The following is a 20,054-nucleotide window of genomic DNA, read 5'->3' as shown; positions in this document are numbered from 1 at the left end:
TATGTGCAGCATGCCATTATGGAGAGCCCTTCTTCTTCACCGTCGGTCTCTCAAGATTTGCTGACGGCGCCGCCGACGCTGCTGGTACTGATCGGCAAGCAGCCGGAGATCGCCACCGCCGTGCGTAGGCAGACCGTCCAGGTCGTCGTCGACGACGGATCGGTGCCGAGCCCCGGCGTTGGCCATCACCATTAGCTCGCCTGGCCTTTTTCTACACATATAGGGATTGATTAATTGCACACAGCTGCATATGATGATATATATAGTACGACTCAAATACATAAGCTAACGACATGCAAGCCAGCTTATATATTGCTAGCTAGCTATATACATGTATATCAATAAAACATCTAGGAGATCGACGCAATTATTTCCTAATGTTGTGTGTATTTGATTATGAGAAGAATAAATGAGTATATACCCTGAGTTTGTATAATTGCCAGTTAAATTGGCAATTGGTTTATACATATGCTTTTGAAATTCTAATGGGCCAGGTTTGATTTTGAAGTGGTTGAAATGCTTCACCATTTCTTTTTCCTAGAGGCACCCCCTGTGGGAATGAGCTAGTGTGAAGTAACCACCTGAGTGATTGAATTGCTGCGTTGAAGAAACCATGTGGCGCCAAAGAAACATTCCCCTAATTTAGATTTGGGAAAAGTTCGGTTTACACCGTCGAACTATCACAAAAGTCCGATTTTCAACCTTCAACTACGAAACCAGATAACAGAGCCATCCAACTATTTAAACCGGACAAATTTAGCCCCTTAGGTGGTTTCGAAGGTAGTTTTCCATTTTATGAGATTTAAAAATATTTAAGTTTAAACTAAAAAATTCATAAGTAATTCATTTTAAATCAAAAAATTATGAAATGGGTATTAAAAGTTTTCTAAAAATATAACCTATCTATTGGCAGAATACTTATCAATTATTCAAATCTATTTTTTATATTCATAATATTTGTTTGCTTGTATTTATAACTATGATTTTTAAATAACTAAGATTCAAATGGAGCAATAATAGATATGTTACATTTTTAGCAAAATTTTGTCGCAACGTTACTGCTGATCAGGTCGATCGCGTGGTCGAGTTCATGAGCTGGCATAACAACGTAATGACGTCCATGTGTGCCGATCATCATCGTGACCAAAAGAAACAAGCATCTTCATTTTTCTTCGTTTTCATTTTAGGACCAAATAACAATAATCTTGTTTGGCCAGAGTACTCAATATTTTTGCATTTTTGGTAGCCAATACTATAGCAAATTACTGAATGAATAGGGTATCCCCTACATTTGAGCAAAGATGGAGGTATGTTTTGGAAATCATCAATAATATTTGGTATTATGCGATGAATTGGTAATCCTGCTGGAGCTGCCAAAAGGGCAGTTTTTTTGATACTAGGGAGAGACATGAGTAATTTGCTGAAGATGCTCTAACAATACTGAAAAGCTAGCTACCGATTGTAAAGTATGCACGATTATTGTTTATGTTGGACGTTGATCTGCAACAAATGTCATTCCTCGTCCCGTGAATCTTGGCTTCATCAGGTAAGTACTATCACATTTTGTAAATATGGTGCAGTAAAAAGAAGGGGTAAAATCTACCAATTTGCAAATGGCTCGATATAAACCATCTTATCACTGTCAGAGTGCTAAAATTAAAGTCTCGGTATATATCCGTAACCTATCCATGCCATATATAGTGTCTATTTTTGTAAGGTTTTACTGAGATAGAAAAAAAGCTATGATACAAAATATTTATGTCGTTCTTTACTTTTTTGGTGTGTTTTTGTAAGGTTTTTAGACAATAAAATCAGTTAGTTAAACATACATAGTCTCACTGATTGCATGAAAACATTTTCCACGTACATTTTTTTTTCCAAACTGGACCTTGCCCGAATTTCACTACCGCCAAAGCAACGAAATTACATAATTTTCCATGTACATATTCGATGGAAACATATTTTGCAATTTAATCAAACTAGTCTATCAACCCGTGCTCCCGCACGAGATAATTAGAATTAATATAAGAATGAGGTTAATAATTATTATTATCTATCTCAGGTCCTTTTTCATCTATTAAATATTCCAACACATACTCTAAAATATATATTTATCATTATGTAGTTACAACAGATTTCATTTTACATCACACATCCATGTGTATTCAATATATGTTTAGTTGAACTATTTGTTTGTGAATTAGTATTCTTATTTCTTCCATCATACATGAATATATGGTGACATATATCATGGATAGTATTTTTATATAAATAATATATTAATAATAATAGAAATAGTAATTTATAATTTTATATTGGCGCACTTTAATATATTATTATAATTATATTAATTAGATTCATATTTAGGAGTAATTTAACTTGTAATAATAATGACATAATTGGATAATTTATATGCAAATTTAGGAGGTTATTTGTATTACTTTTATAATTATATATCTCAGGTCCTTTTTCATCTATTAAATATTCCAACACATACTCTAAAATATATATTTATCATTATGTAGTTACAACAGATTTCATTTTACATCACACCTCCATGTGTATTCAATATATGTTTAGTTGAACTATTTGTTTGTGAATTAGTATTCTTATTTCTTCCATCATACATGAATATATGGTGACATATATCATGGATAGTATTTTTATATAAATAATATATTAATAATAATAGAAATAGTAATTTATAATTTTATATTGGTGTACTTTAATATATTATTATAATTATATAATTTAGATTCAAATTTAGGAGTAATTTAACTTGTAATAATAATGTCATAATTGGATAATTTATATGCAAATTTAGGGGATTATTTGTATTATTTTTATAATGGCATAGGTGGGTAATTTACACAAATATAAGGGATTACTTTAGATTTTTTATAATGGCAGTGGTGGGTAATTTATATACATATTTAGGGGGTTACTTTAGTCTATTTTCATAATAGCATAGATGGGTAATTTATTAGGAAAGATAACAGATTCGATGGTTATTATAATTAGAGTTGTTGGACTGATAGCTATATGTTTCTGATTTTTGTGAGAATTTATATGATTTATTTATTTTTTTCAGAGTGTCCACCTAGGATCCTAAGTGGCTTCATGTGGAACCTCCAAAAGAGTCTCCAATTAGTAATAGTAAGATATGCTAAATGTCATGATCAAAGAACACGACAAATTGTGCGCCACGGTGGCGAGTCCTTGTTCATTCTGAAATAAGTGGCAAATTATGCATGGTCAAAAGTGGTCCACAAAGTGCTACAAGAGTTAACTGATTCCGTGCAAACACTTGCCACCTGGGCGATCTCTGTCTCACAATCATAGTAACCAAATTAAACTCAGGCCGTCCAAATTGCCAACCAATTGCCAGGTTTCGGCCGGACTCCTACATACACTTCTCGCGCTATCTCCGTCAAGTGCCTTACTTCTTCTTCCATCCAGGCTTTTAGCCGACATCACATCCTGATCGCACATTTCTCATTAGGTCATCCACCCCTTTAAGCCTTTAACTAATTTTAGCATTAATAAGCATGCATGCATGCGTGACTTGATTCTATTTGTTCTTTTGTTTTTTTTTCAGTGATTATATTTTGAGGGATGCTGCTAACCGTCGGAGGTGGGCCGGCCTTTCGTGCTCAACTAGTCGGCGTGCGTGCTTTAATGTCGGCTATCTAATCTAGCCGATGATTGAAAGGCGTCATCTCGGAGAATAATAATAATTCGACCAACACGCTTGTACGTGCAAAAGTTTCAGGTTACATGTTCATGGACCGGAACTTGGCTGACACGTGTAGTGCAATTTTTGAGCTACCGTGCCAGGAACCACATAAATTAGCTCCACTAATATCTTTTGTTTTCAGATCAAACCCCACTAAACGCTGGAGATCGAAAGGGACGAGATGTCAGTTGTTGTATCAGTACCTTGATGTGCAATGCACTTGATTGATATTTTTTCGCCGTCTATTTCTTTCAGTTGTAAGGTCGGTTATGGGTTTATATGTGACGAGGGACCTTTCGGTTGTCTTCCAAATAATGTAATCGGATCAACAGAAAAGAACCCACAATCGTTTTGAATTGGAGGTTTGGTGAGCATATATAGATACCCAATAATGTCGGGAACGTATCTAGTGCAAACCACAACTTCGTGAAAATCCGTGCAAATCACGACAAAAAAGTCGTCTAAATTCACTAAAATAATCACACATGTAGATGATATGATAATATACAATCTTGTAAAATACTTTGTCCAAACTCGACTTCGTTTGTGAGATATAAAAATAAAAAATTTCTAACAAATCATCTAGACAGCTTTCTAGCTTGAAATTTGTTATTTTTTTCAGTTGTAAGGTCGGTTATGGGTTCATGACCTATGTATGACAAGGGACCTTTCTATTGTCTTTCTTCCAATATATATATAGGGGTGTTAATTGGTGACCCTTAGGTGCACCTTCAATTCTCTTTATTTCAAAATTTTGTACTACTTCTTCAAAATGAAATCTCATTTTGGAAAAGTAGTACAAAACTTTGAACTAAAGAGCGTTGGAGGTGCACATAAGGGTCACCAATTAACACCTTTACATGTAACTACTAGAACTAGTGGTCGATTTTTTTTAATTTACAACTTTGTGTGTCTTTCATTAGAATAGGTGTCATTTAGGCAGATATATTAAAACTACAATAGCATAAATCACTCCTCGCGCGAGAGAACCACAGGATCATTCTGTCACTGTATCTTTCAGTCTCTAACTGAAATGATATAAAATTGACCCTTATTACATTCATATATATACATAACTAATTAATTTGCCGTCATCATATATATCTAACCGACCAATAATGTCTAACAAAAAGTTGGCCTAGAAATTTTTGTAGTTTGTCCATGAGTACCGCCCTTTGTGAGTGGACAATCAGCTATAGGGCATGACACAGCCAGTGCACTTTTAAAGAAACCGAATAATAGAGGGCCGTCATGGTTGACTGAAACAATTATATAGCTACTAGGAGCAAACTGAAGTTAGCTAGAAAGGCTATTGCTTGAACCGAACTGAACTTGTTCCACTAGTGCGTGCGTAAATCAATAGAGCTCAAAACATTTTTTGTATATATTTTTGTACATACTACAATGTTATAAATTATCAACCCCTGGTTTCTTTTATTGGGATTTTTTATATCGAAGAACATTACTTTGTACTCATTGCATTATTGTTTTAACTACACTTTTTCTAAAAAAATATTATATCTCAATCATACCACGTGGTTATATAAGAAAGAGGTAATGGTGGAGAAAAATGAATGATTGTTGATGGTTCATCCATGTCTTTTACATGAGTCGTGTACACAAAAGGCATCCACTACTTTGAGTATAGCTTTGGGCACCTGAACTTCATAATCAGCCAGTCGGCCATAGCTAATTGGCCAGTTTCGGATGAGCTGGAGTGGCTGGGTTGGTTGGGCTGATCAGCCCAGCCGTTTGGCAGCTGCAGCCCAGCCGAACGGCTGGTGAACCAGCTGCTTGAAGGCCCCAGCGCACGGCCGCTGCACTTCGACGGGCTGGCTGGATGGGGCTGGAACAGCTGATTCGACGGGGCTGGCTGGATGGGCTGGAGCGGCTGCTGGAGCAGCTAGCCAACCAGCTCCAGCCAGTCCAGGCAGCCGAACAGACAGAATAGCTTTGTGATTAGAAGGGTGCTGAGTGGTGCATGTGACAACAAAATCGCACGGCATCAAATTTGGACACTGTACAAAGCATCGTAGTTAAGTTTGAGTGGTTATTAATTTTTCACTAATGGAAGAGATATGATGTGCTTGTGATTTAATCAGTTCCAATTAGTCACCACACGCAATATTTCCGTCCTCAAAGGTTGTGCCAGGAGTTCATCAAAGAGGTGGTGGGCTATAGTGAGGAAGGCCGGCCCGTTGGGCCGTCACGGACGAGAGGTGGTGGCCTGGTCAGTCTCTCCACCCCCACAGCAGCGTTCAGGCCGAAACCGGTCCCAATGGAGTCTGGTTGCGAAGCGGGCCGTGGATTGTCGTTGTACGTAAGCCCACAAGGTAAAAGGAAACTGAAAAAAAATGAGGCCCATCAAAGCATAGCCACGAAAGACATCTGCGAAACCGGCGACACATGGCTGGAGGCATCCGCGCGGCAACGTGCAGCTGCTGCCTTGCTTGCTTGCCAATTGCCATGCCACCCACGGGCGGATGCACACCCCGGGATATGGCCTGGGGTTCGGCCCAAATTTTATATGTTTTAGATATTTAATATTTTTTTCTACATTATCATTGCTACATGTTTTAGATATTTAATATATCTTTTTCATTTTGCAGTAGCTTTTACCTCTGGATTTGGATCAATTGCTGAAAAAGAACTTGGATCAATTGCTGAAGAAGAATAAATATATTATTTCGCGATGGTGTTTTTTTATGTTATCTATCTTTCCGTTTATATTTCCATGTATCTTTTGAACTGTGAGTTTGTGGACATCTATACTTAAAACTCGGCCCGGGATTCGACTCAATCCTGGTTCCGCCACTGCCACCCGCACGCACTGTGGGCAGATCAGATGTCGCCGGAGAGACGGCTGCGCCGGCCGTGCTGGTGCATGCGAGACACGTTGCATGAGTATGAAACAGGTGTCGTCGACGGCGACGGCGAGGCTTCCTCCCTGCTTCCCTCCGCTCGGCTCGGGGCACCTTCTTCCGGCACCCCAAGCGAAGCGATCCGTTCGGGGGATTGGCCGCGTCCCGTGCGAAAGGCGTGCGCCACTGCCGAGACTGGCAGACGGCATCACCGCCACAACCTAGTCCCAATTACCATGCGGGCGACCCACACGTACGCACGCACGCTCGCGCGGCCGGTCGGTGGGTGGAGGTGCGTGGGGTGGGATCGAGCTGGACGGCTGCTGGCACGGTCGGCGCCGCATGGGCATGGTCTCGCTCGCCGTCGGCTAGCCGAGTGCCGACCCCGGGTTCGTGTTCGTTCATCTCCCGACATCCCAACCGACACCGGCGTCCCACTCCCACCTCCCATGGTGATCGCGCGGATTCGGGCGCAGGGCCTGGGGCCCCGGATCCCAACGCGGCCAGAGCTGCTGGTGGATGAAGGGGCGGAGGGGCATTGACCCCAGCTCCCGACCGTTGTATATACTACCCCTGCCTGCCAGCCAGGAACACACAGAGCACGCATGGAAATTGAGCAAAGCACTGTGTGATCGCTGATGCTGACGCTTGAAATCTGAAAGAGCCCGAGCGAATGGTTCGTGAGATGCACAGCCAACCATCTTGGCACATCATCTTTACTTCTCACCATGCTCTTAACGTCAGTCTCAGTGGAGGTGTCATGAGAGTGTCATGAACATTAAATGTGCTGACGTGGCAGATGAGAGAGAAGGGAGAGTGTCATGAAATGTAAGAGGAGTGTCATCACCATGAGGGGGCGAAGGTGGGTTGAGGGAGCACCCGTAGGCGACCCGTATTCAGCGCCGGCGCCGATGCTCGCCACTGCCGCCACCGCCTGCAGTTCCACAGCAGCGATGCCCGGTGCCGGAAGGAAGACCGTCCCTCTCACCTTCCCCAGATTAGCGTCACGGCCACCACCACCTCCAATCCGGTCAACGCCGCCTCCCAGGAAGCTTCTCCCCACCATCTCGCGCCCCGACCCCCCTCCGCCGCCGCCTACCGGTCCACCGCGTCGCGACAGGGAGGAGGATATGGACATCGCCGTGCCGTCGCCTGCAGGCGGCAAGCATGCAACGGCACCGGCGAGGTGAGGTGCGGAGTGACCGTGGCAGCGGCACCACGCTAACGGAGGCTCGACGCGGATGGCTAGACGCGGGGCGTTGACGAGCTCTGATTTGCCTCGGAGCACGCACCCACCTCCCCTTCTCCCCACATTCATAGTGATGGCGGTGGCGCCGGAGGCTAACTTGTCGCCTCTGCCGCGGCGCTGGGGTCTCATTTGCTCAAGGAGAGCTCAGAGCACCCGCTGTTGACTAGCATGCTCGGAATGTTCGATGCCGCTGATAGCGAGCGGAACAGCGGCGCGTTCCTCCCGTTCGCCAAGGCCGCCGTGGAAGGAGCCGCGCTGCTAGAGCTCGCCCTCATGCCCACTGAGGAAGACAAGGCCGAGGCTGATGGGAATCTGTATTGTCGTGGTGTGGAAACTCATAGCCGGGTGGCATAGTGCACCCGCCTAAACCCAGAGGGTGAGTACTCGGGGGTTAGCTAGGGTTAGTTCGATCTCGGTGGAAGAACACGACGAATACAGCAGGTTTAGAGTGGTTCGGGCCGCCGGAGCGTAATACCCTACGTCCACTGTGTGTTGTATTGCTTGTCTTCCCTTTGTCTCGAGAGAGTCCGGGGAGTCTTAGAGTCTGAAGAGATCTTCTAGTGTGCAGCGAGCGCCTCCCTTTTATATCTCAAGGGAGGCGCGTACATGGTCGTTGGGTCCCCGACAGGTGGGCCCAATTGCTGTAGTATAAAATAATATATTGTTCACACATTATGGCGTTGCAGGCGAAGGAGATCTCATTCCTGGATTTCCTTGCTCGGCCCGTGGGAATCCTCCGTCCAGCATATCCATGCCCTGTCTTGTCGAAACGGCGCCAGGGTGTAGCTTGCGGCGTTGCCTGCAGTGTAGCAGAACGGGCCGTGTAGCTTGCGGTGTAGGCGGTATTGTCACAGAACAGTCCAAATAATACCGATCAAATGCACTAATTAACCTTTTAACTTAAACCTCCGCTACTGCACTTCACCAGTACACCCAGACTGCCTGTTTTAACCAGGATCGATTGCACATGAACTCTCGCCAAAAGACGAGCACAGGTGATTACAAGCAACCAAGGTTTTCAAACTTAGCTTACAACCAAAGTTAAACAAAAGTCTTCAAATTAACTTACAATAAAGTTTTACAAGCCAGAGTTACATTTCGAATACAGAGTTTAAACGCAGCGGAAAATACAAACAGTTTGAAACAAGCTTCAAAATACCGTACGGTAGATAACGTCGATGACAAAAGACGAGCTTCACATCTTGCCCACTGATGTGAGGCTCACCTGCCTGCACTTCACGGAGAAGGCGGAACCCACTCGACCGCCCAACCTGGAGGAAGAGGCTGACCACTCCAGGACGCACTGATTTTCTCGAAGTCTTCCGGAATAAAGCCTGCTCAGAAGGGTTACAACCAAACCCTGAGTATTCTAATACTCAGCAAGGCTTACCCGTCGATGGGTATACTTAGCCCATTACCTAGACATGCACAGCTCTTTGGCTCTGGGTTATTTTGCTGAAAAGCTACTAAAACTGGATCCTTACTTTCAATATTTTAGCTCCAATTGTGTTAGTAGCTAGAAACTAGGTTTGCCTAATTCTCTATAGCACACATGGTTAATCATATTATCTTTTCAAGAACATCAACATAAAACCATCTTTTCTCTTTCTGTCCTTTCAATTCTTACTACGATGCGACGCATTGACCAAGGCTCTCATATCCGCGAGTCACGGCAAATCGATCCGATTTAACCTTGCAAGGTGGACCTAACTCACACGACACGTAAAAACCCCGTCGGGCCACACACGTCAACTGTTCCCATAATTACCCCGAAGTCTGAATCAAGCCCGCAAGCACCCAGATGATGAGCCCCGCACGTGCGAACACCCAGTGAACCCGTGGGCTACTTCACCATCCGTCAACCCTACCCGGCACCGTAGGTCGAGACCCAGATTCCGACGCAATTAAGGTAATTAGCTTACCGGTTTCGACTACCTCCTACTTCCGGCATGTGGTTAGTACTGTTCAATCCTCAGTCAAAGGGCCAACAACGGAACGGTCCTCAATCGACGCAGGCGGAGACTCAACTTTCCTTAATCAATAATCATGTCCAACTTTATCTCCGCCCGGTCTCCAATTTCCTTCTCATTGCATTATTACTCAAAACACTGGCTGAAGTAACAACCTATATCTCGCGGGTGACAGGGAATCACCCGTCTTCTACCGAGTTTACTTAAGCATAGCGGTGCTAGCGATAACTACACTGGTAAGGACACTGGGTTATCAAGATTATGCATCTATGGTTCCAATCAATACCTTGAACGTAAATGCACAATACTTTAAATATAACATGGAGTAATGAAAATAAGGGATATGCTCCGGGGCTTGCCTTGCAAGTCAGCAGGGTTAGCGATTTCTTCGGGAGCGTGCTTGACTGTGTCCTCCTGCTGTTTTCCTGCTTGCGGCTCCTGGATCGGCTCGGCAACGAGCTCGTAGGCGACTTCGGTGTCAGCAGCTACACGAGGAAAATATGCCATGCATGAGACTTAAGAATAATGCAATGCACTACACACAGAGAAAAGCATGCACCAAACTCCAAAAACATCTACGGAGCAACCTTACAACTAGGGTTACGATAGCAAAGGTTTAGAACGGATGTGCAGCTTTTGGTTCTAAGGCCTTTTTAGCCTGAAGTGTTTCCTTCGAAACAACTACTATTAAACTCGCTTAGAGCAGCATGGATTAAAACAGAAACTTGCTTTGGTGAGGTTACACAAGCATGGAATAATTAACTAACAACATTTAAAGACGATCGAGAGCAGTCATTTTAACCCTAGAAAAGAAGTTAAACAACAATAGGTCCATGAACATGCACAAAGGTTAAGCACCTGAAAATTTTCCAGCGGACCATACATGCAAAGAGTAAGCTACCCTAAAATTTTCAGGATTTTTAGACAAACCAAACAACCGATACAAAATAAACTAGCTTAAACGCAAACCCTAAATTTAGCAGGGGTAAAAGTGACATTTTTCATGCATTAGCATTTTTCTACTGAAGATCTTGATTTTAGAAACTTAACAAATTTTAGTTTGCATTTTTGGGATTTTTCTGCATTTTTCTACGATTTTTGGAAGATTTCTGCAGAACTCAACAAAAATAAATAAAACCACCCCTAAAGCTCCTGACCCGTGGGCCCCACTTGTCATTGGAACAGAGGGAGCAAAAGGGGGCGCTCCCCTGCTTTGCCTCGCACGCGCGCCAGGGCCGTGGACACCGCCAGGCTCGGCGGCGGTGCGGCTCCCGCCCGACGACGGCGGCCGGCCAGCGGCGCGGCCTGACCGGGCCGCGGTCAGGGCGGGCCAGCGGAGCGAGGGCGCCCGTGGGGCGGCGCAGGGGCGAGCGTGCAGGCGGCCCGCGGCGGCGCCAAGGCCAGGGGCGACGGCGGCTCGCGGCGGCGCGCGGTGGCCGGGCCGTTCCGGCCATGGCGAAGCAAGGCGCCAGCGGGAGGGGGCGGCGCAACGACGAGGGGTGCTCGGCGACCTCGGGGCGCTCGGCGGCGACGAGCAGGCCCACACAGGGGTGGCGCGCGGCGTGCGCCGGCGGCGCAACAGGGCTTCCGCGGCGGCGCGGCGGCGCTCCGGCTCCGGCGGTGCGGGATTCAAGCGGGGATGGGGTTGGGAAGGGAGAGGAGAGCGCGGAGAAGCTCACCGGCGACTCGATTTGAGCGGAAGGAGGCCGGAGAGGGGAGTTCGACGGCGAGGGCGAAGTTCGGCGGGCTCGGTGATGACAGCCGGCGGTTGGAAGGCCGATTCGGCCGCGGAGCGGGTCGGTCGGCTCGGGGAAGAGGCGTTGGAGGTGCGGGGTGAGGCGAAGAGGGTTGGGGTGTGGGGAATCGAGAAGGGGCGCGAAGAACAGCGACGCAGGATGGCCGGAGGACGCCGGCGACGACACTGAGCTCGAGCTCAGCTCGGCGTGCACGCGAGGAAGGTTGGAGAAGGGAATGGTTCGGATAGGGACGGGCACTGGAAGTGGATAAGACGGCTCACGGGGAACGAGGTTTGCCGCGACGGCCGACGCGTGGCGACGCCAACGTCGAGGGCCGGCGGTGCACTGAGCACAAACAGGGGAGTCCCAGTTGACCGAGATTGAGTGATTTTTAGCCGACTTTGACCATCCAAATCTCGAAATTTGATATAAGAACTTGAAATTTGGCCAAAATAGAAGTTGTAGAGAACGATAAGAGCTACAACTTTTGTTTTGGGCGAAAGTTGCTTCGAAGCTCGGATCAGAGACAAAAACGCGATCGAACACTGCTAAATCGATGTTTACCGCGCGAACACGATTTACGCTAACGACAAGATTAACTCCTAATTAGCGAATCTAAGCTCATGATTAGCGCTCAGTAACACTGGGGTGTTACAGGTATGATGGAAAAGTATCGTGCCGTCGTATCCATTTAATGCGGCAGACGGGCTCTGCGCGGATGCGGCGCATGCGGCTGCACTGTGTACCTCGGTAATATGCGGTCTACAGTGAGGCCTGACAAAAGCTGCCCAGCGTGCCGCGGCGGCAGAGCACGTCTCAACCACCCGTATTGAATGCGGTGGGTGGGCAAGTCTTCCAATGGAAGACTCGCGCCCGCGCCTGCGCCTGCGGAACATGTGGCGCTCCCGGACCCCCCCCCCCCCCCCGACGGTATGCTGGTTCTACGCGCGTGGGAGGTCCGGACGGACGCGGGGAGGCCCCGGACCCCTATGGGGGTCCGCGCCCTCGTCTGTTGGCGCGGAGCTTCCCCTCCTCAGGGACACGTGGCGTCACCGGACCCGACCCAGAGCGGGGAGCAGGTCCGGGGCCGTTGGCCCGGTGAGGTAAGAGCCTGACCCATGGGGCCCGGCTGCTCCGCCCCTTAAAGCGTAGTTACGGATGACTACGCGAGTCCTGCCTTACTGTAGTAGGAGTGGGTATCCCTGCTACAGGGTACCGACATGTATTTTCATGCCGCCGAAACCAACGGTGTCCCGCCCGCGCGGAGAAACGTCAGAGTGGGGGTGAAGCCTGCGTAGAATGCGCCAGACAGGTAGGCACCAACGCCCAGGAGCTGCTTGACGAAATGATTGTAAGGTAATCTTGGCTGTGCATTGCCATTCTCTGGAGCAGCCATTGGTTCAAGTACCCGAAAGCTTCTCAATCCTTGCCCAGCTGCGATGTCCTGATTCACGACTTAATCCTCACGGATATATGCATGAGAGTTCATGCACCATGGATTGATAGAATGATTTCAATGCCTCGATTCTGTTCTTTTGTCATTACTAAAGGCCCCTAGCAGCATCGGTTTTACCCCTTCTGTTGCCTTGCCTTTGTGTGGTGTGACCTCCTCGGCTCAGAATCCTTCTACCCTTTCTGCTACTCATCCTCTCCAATTTAGTACCATTTTATGCAGTGGGAATGGGATCATCATATGAGATAAAATGTCATGTAAGAGCTGTTTATTTTTTATTTGGATCAAAGTAGGCAGCGTAAGTGAAATTTCCTCTGGTTTCTGAATCGTTGATTTCAAAGGAGTATGTCAGCACCATGACAAAGCATTAAAGCCTTCAGATAACCTACTACATATATGAAGTAACAATGTTCTTACTACACAGACATGTAGCAATTCTTAGTTTGATAGTTTTAATTTTTTTTTCCAATGTTCAGCTTTCCCTTAGTGATTATGAATTAATTGTTCCAATTGACAGTGACCATTGACTAACCATATACTTTTGGTCTCACTAAGCTTGGTTATTTCTGTTGTAGCTTGCTTATCGCCTTTTTCGCCCCTCCAATGTTTGTAGTATGTCCTGCCTTAATGCAAGTGCTAATGTCTGATTAAAGGATGTTCTGCTGTGCCTTCAGATTTGGATTGGTACTTATTTACAGATTGACGAATTCCCTTCTGACTTATGGATACATTGCTTATGGTGAGTTCATGTCCATCCTTTGATTTCTCTCTGTCTCTGTTCTTACTTTTGACACCTAACACTTTATTAGATGAATAGGTTAATCTACATATAAAAACAAACTTTTGATTGATAACCACTTCTCGGACCTTTAGACCTCTATCCACCTGTTTGTTCGATTTGATTATTAATTGTTTATTGATTAATCTTGTTGCTATATGCTTCCTACGAAGTTGAGGAATATCTCTATTTCTCTTTATGGCATCTTAGGTTCAACCTAGCAACTGATTTGCTGCTTTTTAGTGACATATCTTCCATGCTACAAGTTGATGAACTGAATATCTTTATTGCATTACAATTGAATTTAAGATGCATATCAGCATTCAACAATAGAAGCTGAAATATATTTTCACCTCCTATCAAGCGTTTTTTTATCAACATTAGTTTGCTTACTAAAGCCTACATGGGTTCTTCATTGGACAAAACCTCTGTACTATTCAAAATGATATATTGTGGGGCAGATCAAATTTGCTACATTTGCTCTAGATAGGAGGATTCTGTTGGTGCGGCTCAATGAGAAAGCATTTTTTTATGATGATGCTACTGTAGCAAGTAACAAGGCATTTTGTATGGCAGTGCTAGTGCAGAAAGTAATGTGGCATGTGCCAGGTTCCTTGATCCTGTCATAAAGCCATTTAGATCTTGGCATCCTGACATCTTAATAATTCACAAATTCAAACATTAAACTCCATTTACCTTTTGCCAACACATGGTTCCCATCCCTAGTATCGCTAAAATGGAGCTCCATTTCTGCATGTTTTCTCCGATGGTTGTGGATGGTGCCAGAGCCCTACATAGAAGTAGAACTGATTTCTCTGGTAGAGGGGAGCTATCAGCAAGATAAATGCGGCTGGCTAAGTATCTTAGGAGCCTTCAGAAGTTAGCAGATGAGGTAGTCACCTTTTACTTTGATCACTGATGACAATAACAAAATATTAGTTCTATTGAATTTCATATATCTGATTTTGGATACATTATGACAACCGAACATTTATGAAAATGTATTGCAAGCGAACCAAATTAATTACTTCTACTTTATTTTGCTGTATGCTGCTCGATCAGCAGTTCAAGCGTAGCACCAACAGATTGGTTTCATGCCTATTTGGCACAGCCATTTCGTGGATATATTTTCTAATTTTCCCCCTTCCACTACTGCTTCTAGGAGAAGAAGTCTCATTCGCTTCTAAAATGATTCGATCAGAGGGTCTGCAAGAACCAACACTATAGTTCCAGGTAAGTAAGATAAACCTCCTATTCGGCTATTCCATAGTTGTAGGTTGTCTCTTTGTCTGTACCAAGCCTGCGAGGATCTTTTAGTTTAAGAGCCCAAAACTCCTTTATACTGCAATTGCTAATGCCCTATGCATTATATTGTGGTCAAATGGTTTGCACGTCTTGGAATACTGGTAAGAAAATTTTCGATTCAAATGCTGCCACAAAATTTCTACAGAGCAAAGTATACTTCTTACCATGGTTTTAAATAGCGGGCTATAGCTCCGCTATAGCCCCGCTATATCCTTTTTTAGAGAGTCTCTGCTACGCTATTTGTATTTGTGCCGCTATGGCAGCTATGGACGTTAAATCAGACTATAGCTGCGCTAAATGGCGTAGCTTTAGTGCCGCTATAGTCTTATCCTTAGCTCAGATCAAGGAGCAATGTGGTTCCACTATTTGTTGCAACAAAACAGAAGCCAATCATGTCACATCCTAGAATATTAACAGAGTTAACTCTACCACAGCTAAGCACTAAACTTATTCCGGTTCATATTTCATAAATGTCAGCTGAACCGATAACTTACACTGCAAAACTGAAATCTCATGTAGGAGTTCTTATGCAGCACTTGCTCTGTGAAAGCAACAAGAGGCTCCAAAAAATTTCTGGCTCAATTTGTCGATGACCAATAAAATGTTTAAGCATAGTGACTTTGTAACTATATGCCACGTAGGGGGAAAAACAAATAGATGCAACCTTCAGTACTATTATATGCATATATGTATCTTCATAGTTAATCTTCTTTTTTCAAGGAAAACAAAAAATGCTGCAGACTGGTCTATTATAAATAAATATTTCTTGAACTTGGTTATCTTTTTAGGGAAAAAAACAAGGGCGCGCCCTTGGCTCAAAGTACTCGTGACATGAACATGAACATGACTAGGCGTCCGAGATCTTGGGCGCAGGTCAGGCTTCCACGGCACGATCGATGGATACCGTGTCGACCTCCTTACCGCCGGGATCGAACACTGCATCGCTTGCTAACCCATGTCCAAAAATTTCGTGCCAACCCCAAAAAGATCTGCAGAGACAGAAAAGGGTGGCCGTCCGGTCCTTTGGGTGTGTTTAGTTAGTAAAAAAAATTGGGTTTTGGTACTGTAGCATATTTTATTGTTATTTGACAAATAATATCTAATTATAGACTAATTAGAGTTAATAAATTGGTCTCGTGGTAATTAGTTAGACTGTGTAATTATTTATTTTTTTCAATTATATTTAATATTTTATGTATGTGTTCGTAGATTTGATGTGACGGGTACCGTGTGATTTTTTTTTTTTTAACTAAACGGAGCCTTTGTTGATCGCCGCTGGGCTGGCAGTAGCTGCCAAACCTTGGCACCGCGCACGCGCCATGGGCCCATGGTTACTGTGGCATGGCATGGCATGGCATGGCATCGCCGCCTGCCTTTGGTCCCATGCGTGGCGTAATCCCATGGTTGCCTGGATCTCGCGCCCGCGCATCGCACTACGCCACTACCCCAGCCCATGTAGACGTAGGCGGTAGGCCTACAGCTCACTGTAGCGCATGTGGCCGCCGGCCGGCCGGAGACGAGGAACCGGAGGCCCACACCGGCACTTGAAGCAAAAGCGCCCAGGTCGCACTCGTGACCGCCGTCTCCGCCCATGTGTTGCCGGATTTAGCTGTCTGCCTATGTGGAGCTCATGTGGCGCGCCCTCTTTTCAGACTTTTGGCCGACGAGAAGAATGCGCGCGCACGCCGCCGCACACATTCCCGATCTGGATCGCGCCTCATGTCACGCACGGCAAAACACAACATGGCTGCCCAAAACTTTACAAGATTCCTCGTCACATTAAATCTTTAAATGTATGTATAAAATATTAAATGTAGCTAAATAAAATAACTAATTACGTAATTTGTCTATAATTTGCGAGGCGAATCTTTTGAACCTAGTTAATCCATGATCGAATAATAATTACTAAATACAAACGAAAGTGCTACAGTAATTTACACCCTAAAATTTACGCAACTAAACAAGCCCTTATATATATTGGGACAATGCATGGACTGGAGGGCCCGTAGTAGTATAATTATTACTACATTGGTCGTAGTCGTAGCGGTAGGTAGATACATGCTTCGATTTCCATCCATACGTACATACGAGATCACCCGGGGTGGGCACCTACGTGCCGGGCTGGGCCAAGGCCGTTGCTACCCCGCCACCCTTAAACTTCCCGGCCGCGCCGCCCGACGCCCGGGGACAGATCTCGCCGCCGTCCGACGAGAGCTTCTCACCCGTGAGCAACGCGCTGCCGCCGCGGGTCGTCGTCAGGTCACGGCCGCCGCTCGGAGAGGGAAAGGTACACCCGGCACTGGATCACCGTCCGCCCGACTTTGAACCCCGGCACCACGGTGAACCCGACCGCGACCTGCCCGCCCGGCGCCGCCCCGCTCCCGCTCCCGCCGCCGTCCGCGTCGCTCACGTTCTCCATGAACACCTCCGAGAACCGCTCCCCGGGGCACGCCTGGAACACGGACGCGCCGCCGTCGAACGCCCAGAACAGGCAGTGCAGCAGCCACACGCGCCGCGCCATCTCCGCGAACTCCGCCAACCACGCCGCGCGCTGCTGCCCGGCGCCGAAGAACGCCGCCTCCATCCGCTCGTGCACCACCGACCGGTACCGGTCCCGCAGGAACTCGCGGAGCGCGCCCCACCGCGCGCCGCCCGCGGGGTGGTCCAGGAGCTCCGCCGCGGGCGCGGACTTGAGCGCCGCGAACTCGTCGAAGAAGCGGCGCCGGTCGTGGGCGCCCCGCGCGCGCAGGGAGCTCAGCCCCAGGTCCTTGCGGTGGAACCCGGCGAGCATCTTCAGCGCGACGTAGGACTCGAGCGCGAACCGGGCGTCCCCCGCCGGGTCGCGCAGGCTGGCGCCCGGGTGCACGGCCGCGGCCGCCGCCGCGGGGTCCCACCCGGCCGCCCGCATCCCGTCGAGCACCGCCCGGGCGAAGCCGCGGACGGCCTTCACGGCGTGCCGCAGCGCGGTGAGGAAGTGGGTGGCGTTGAGGCCGGACAGGTGGAGGTCGTCGAGCGCGGCGAGGGTGCGGCCCGGGTGGGCGCGCTCCTCCAAGGCGCGCGCGGCGCGGAGCTCGTCGGCCAGCGCGCCGCGGGCGCGGGCGGCCTCGGCTTCCCGCGCCCGGAGCTCGGCCTCCAGCTTCCGCGCCGTGATCTCGTAGGTCCGGAGCAGGTGCCGCTGCTCCTCGGCGTGCGCCGCGAGGGCGGCCGCGCTCCGGGCCGCGGCGGCCGGGTCCTTGGTGTAGCGCCGCTTGAGATCCGACAGTTTGGTGAGCTCCGCCACCAGGCCGGCGTCCGCCGCCTGGATCGCCTCGGCGTCGTAGGGGTGCTGCGCCAGCTGCAGCTGCGCGTACGCCGCCTTCACCGCGGACGCCCCCGCGAAGAGGCTCGCCACGAACGCGTGCTTCGCCGCGGCTTCCGGCCCCGGCGCCGGAGACGGCTGCGGCTGTGCGTGCGCCTGCGTTTGCACCTGCGCCGCCGCCGGCGCCCCCTTCTTCTCCGTGGCGTTCTTGAACAGGGCGTCGAGCGTGTACGCGGCGGCCAGGTTGCCGGAGAGCTTGAGCTTGCTGAGCGAGTTGATGGAGCTGTCGAGCGAGTCGTCGAACTCGTCCCCGGCGACGGAGTACGCCACCCCCGCCCCCGCCGGGGTGCGCTTGCGGCGTAGGAGCCTGGCCAGCCTCCGCGTGATGCCCCCCGTCCTCTGCTGCGGCGGCGCGGCCGCTGCCATCGTCTCCATTGCTCTCTCTCTCTCTCTCCCTGTTGGTCACAGAGTGAGCTTGGCGGCCTGGCGGGCTAGCTCTTGCTACTGCCGGAGCTGCGCTTCTTCTAGCTCTGCTGATGAGAGGCTGGAGGGAATGGGTCGGAGTAGATTAAGGCACTGTAAAACAGTTCTCAAAAAATTTCAAGATTCTTCGTCATATTAAATTTTTAGACACATACAATACATGAAATATTAAATATAATTTTAAAAAATAACTAATTACACAGTTTAGTTGGAAATAACGAGATGAATCTTTTGAGCCTAATTAGTACATGATTGGACACTAATTACTAAATAAAAACGAAAGTGCTATAGTAGCCAAATCCAAAAAATTTCACCAACTAAACACGCCCTAATGGGTTCTGCAGAATAATTAGAGAGGGTGGGATGCAGCCTGCAGGGCATGATACGGTGATAGAATACTAGGAGATTAAGAGCGAATCTATATATTCTATATAGATAGCACCCACTAACTATTTCTCTCTTCATGTAAGGTGTCAACATCTTTCTCCACTAAGTGTCCCACTAACTTTCAACAATTTTATTAATTAAAAAATATTCATGTCATCTATACAATATGCAGTACCTTTAATCTTTAATTAACTAAAATAAAATCATATACATACGCTATTTTTTCATCACCTATTCTTCTATAATGTGATCAAATATTCTATTGGTGTTTCTTCTTTTAGCTTATCAATTTTTACGAGATTCAATAAATAAGAAAATGTCCATATGATCTCTACTATGTGCAATACTTTTAATCTTTAATCTATTAACGTAAAGTCATATATATACTCTATTTTTGCAATACTTTTAATCTTTAATCTATTAACGTAAAGACTCATATACATACTCTATTTCTTTGGGCACCTATTCTTTTATAATGTGATCAAATATTATATTGACGTTAGTTTATCGATTTCTACCAGATCTTGATAAAAAATAACATACAAATAAAATTCATATCAACTCTTCATGCAAGGTGTCCACATCATTCTCCACTAAGTGTTCCACTAACTTTCAACTACCTTATTAATTACAAAAAATATTCATGTCATCTCTACAATATGCAATACTTTTAATTTTTAATTAACTAAAGTAAAATCATATACATACGCTATTTTTTCATCACCTACTCTTCTACAATATGATCAAATATTCTATTGGTGTTTCTTCTTTTAGCTTATCATTTTTTACGAGATTCAA

General features: G+C 46.6%; 1 protein-coding gene and 1 long non-coding RNA gene across 2 annotated transcripts; one reads left to right on the top strand and one right to left on the bottom strand.

Annotated features, from left to right (window-relative positions):
• The first annotated feature begins 12,917 nt into the window (after window positions 1-12,917).
• LOC120663976 lies at window positions 12,918-15,867 on the top strand. Its single transcript, XR_005670675.1, has 4 exons — window positions 12,918-13,744; window positions 14,570-14,675; window positions 14,946-15,016; window positions 15,429-15,867. It is a non-coding gene; the product is annotated as an uncharacterized LOC120663976 (long non-coding RNA).
• Window positions 15,868-17,063: 1,196 nt separating this feature from the next.
• Window positions 17,064-18,942, bottom strand: LOC120663974. The gene has a single exon (XM_039942932.1). The coding sequence runs from the start codon at window positions 18,819-18,821 to the stop codon at window positions 17,349-17,351; it is 1,473 nt and encodes a 490-aa protein (XP_039798866.1). The 5' UTR covers window positions 18,822-18,942; the 3' UTR covers window positions 17,064-17,348.
• Window positions 18,943-20,054: the final 1,112 nt, after the last annotated feature.

This window comes from Panicum virgatum, chromosome 3N (genome assembly GCF_016808335.1).
Source record: "Panicum virgatum strain AP13 chromosome 3N, P.virgatum_v5, whole genome shotgun sequence".
Taxonomy (NCBI): domain Eukaryota; kingdom Viridiplantae; phylum Streptophyta; class Magnoliopsida; order Poales; family Poaceae; genus Panicum; species Panicum virgatum.
Note: the sequence above shows the minus strand (reverse complement) of the source record. Positions and strands in the feature narration are given on the sequence as shown.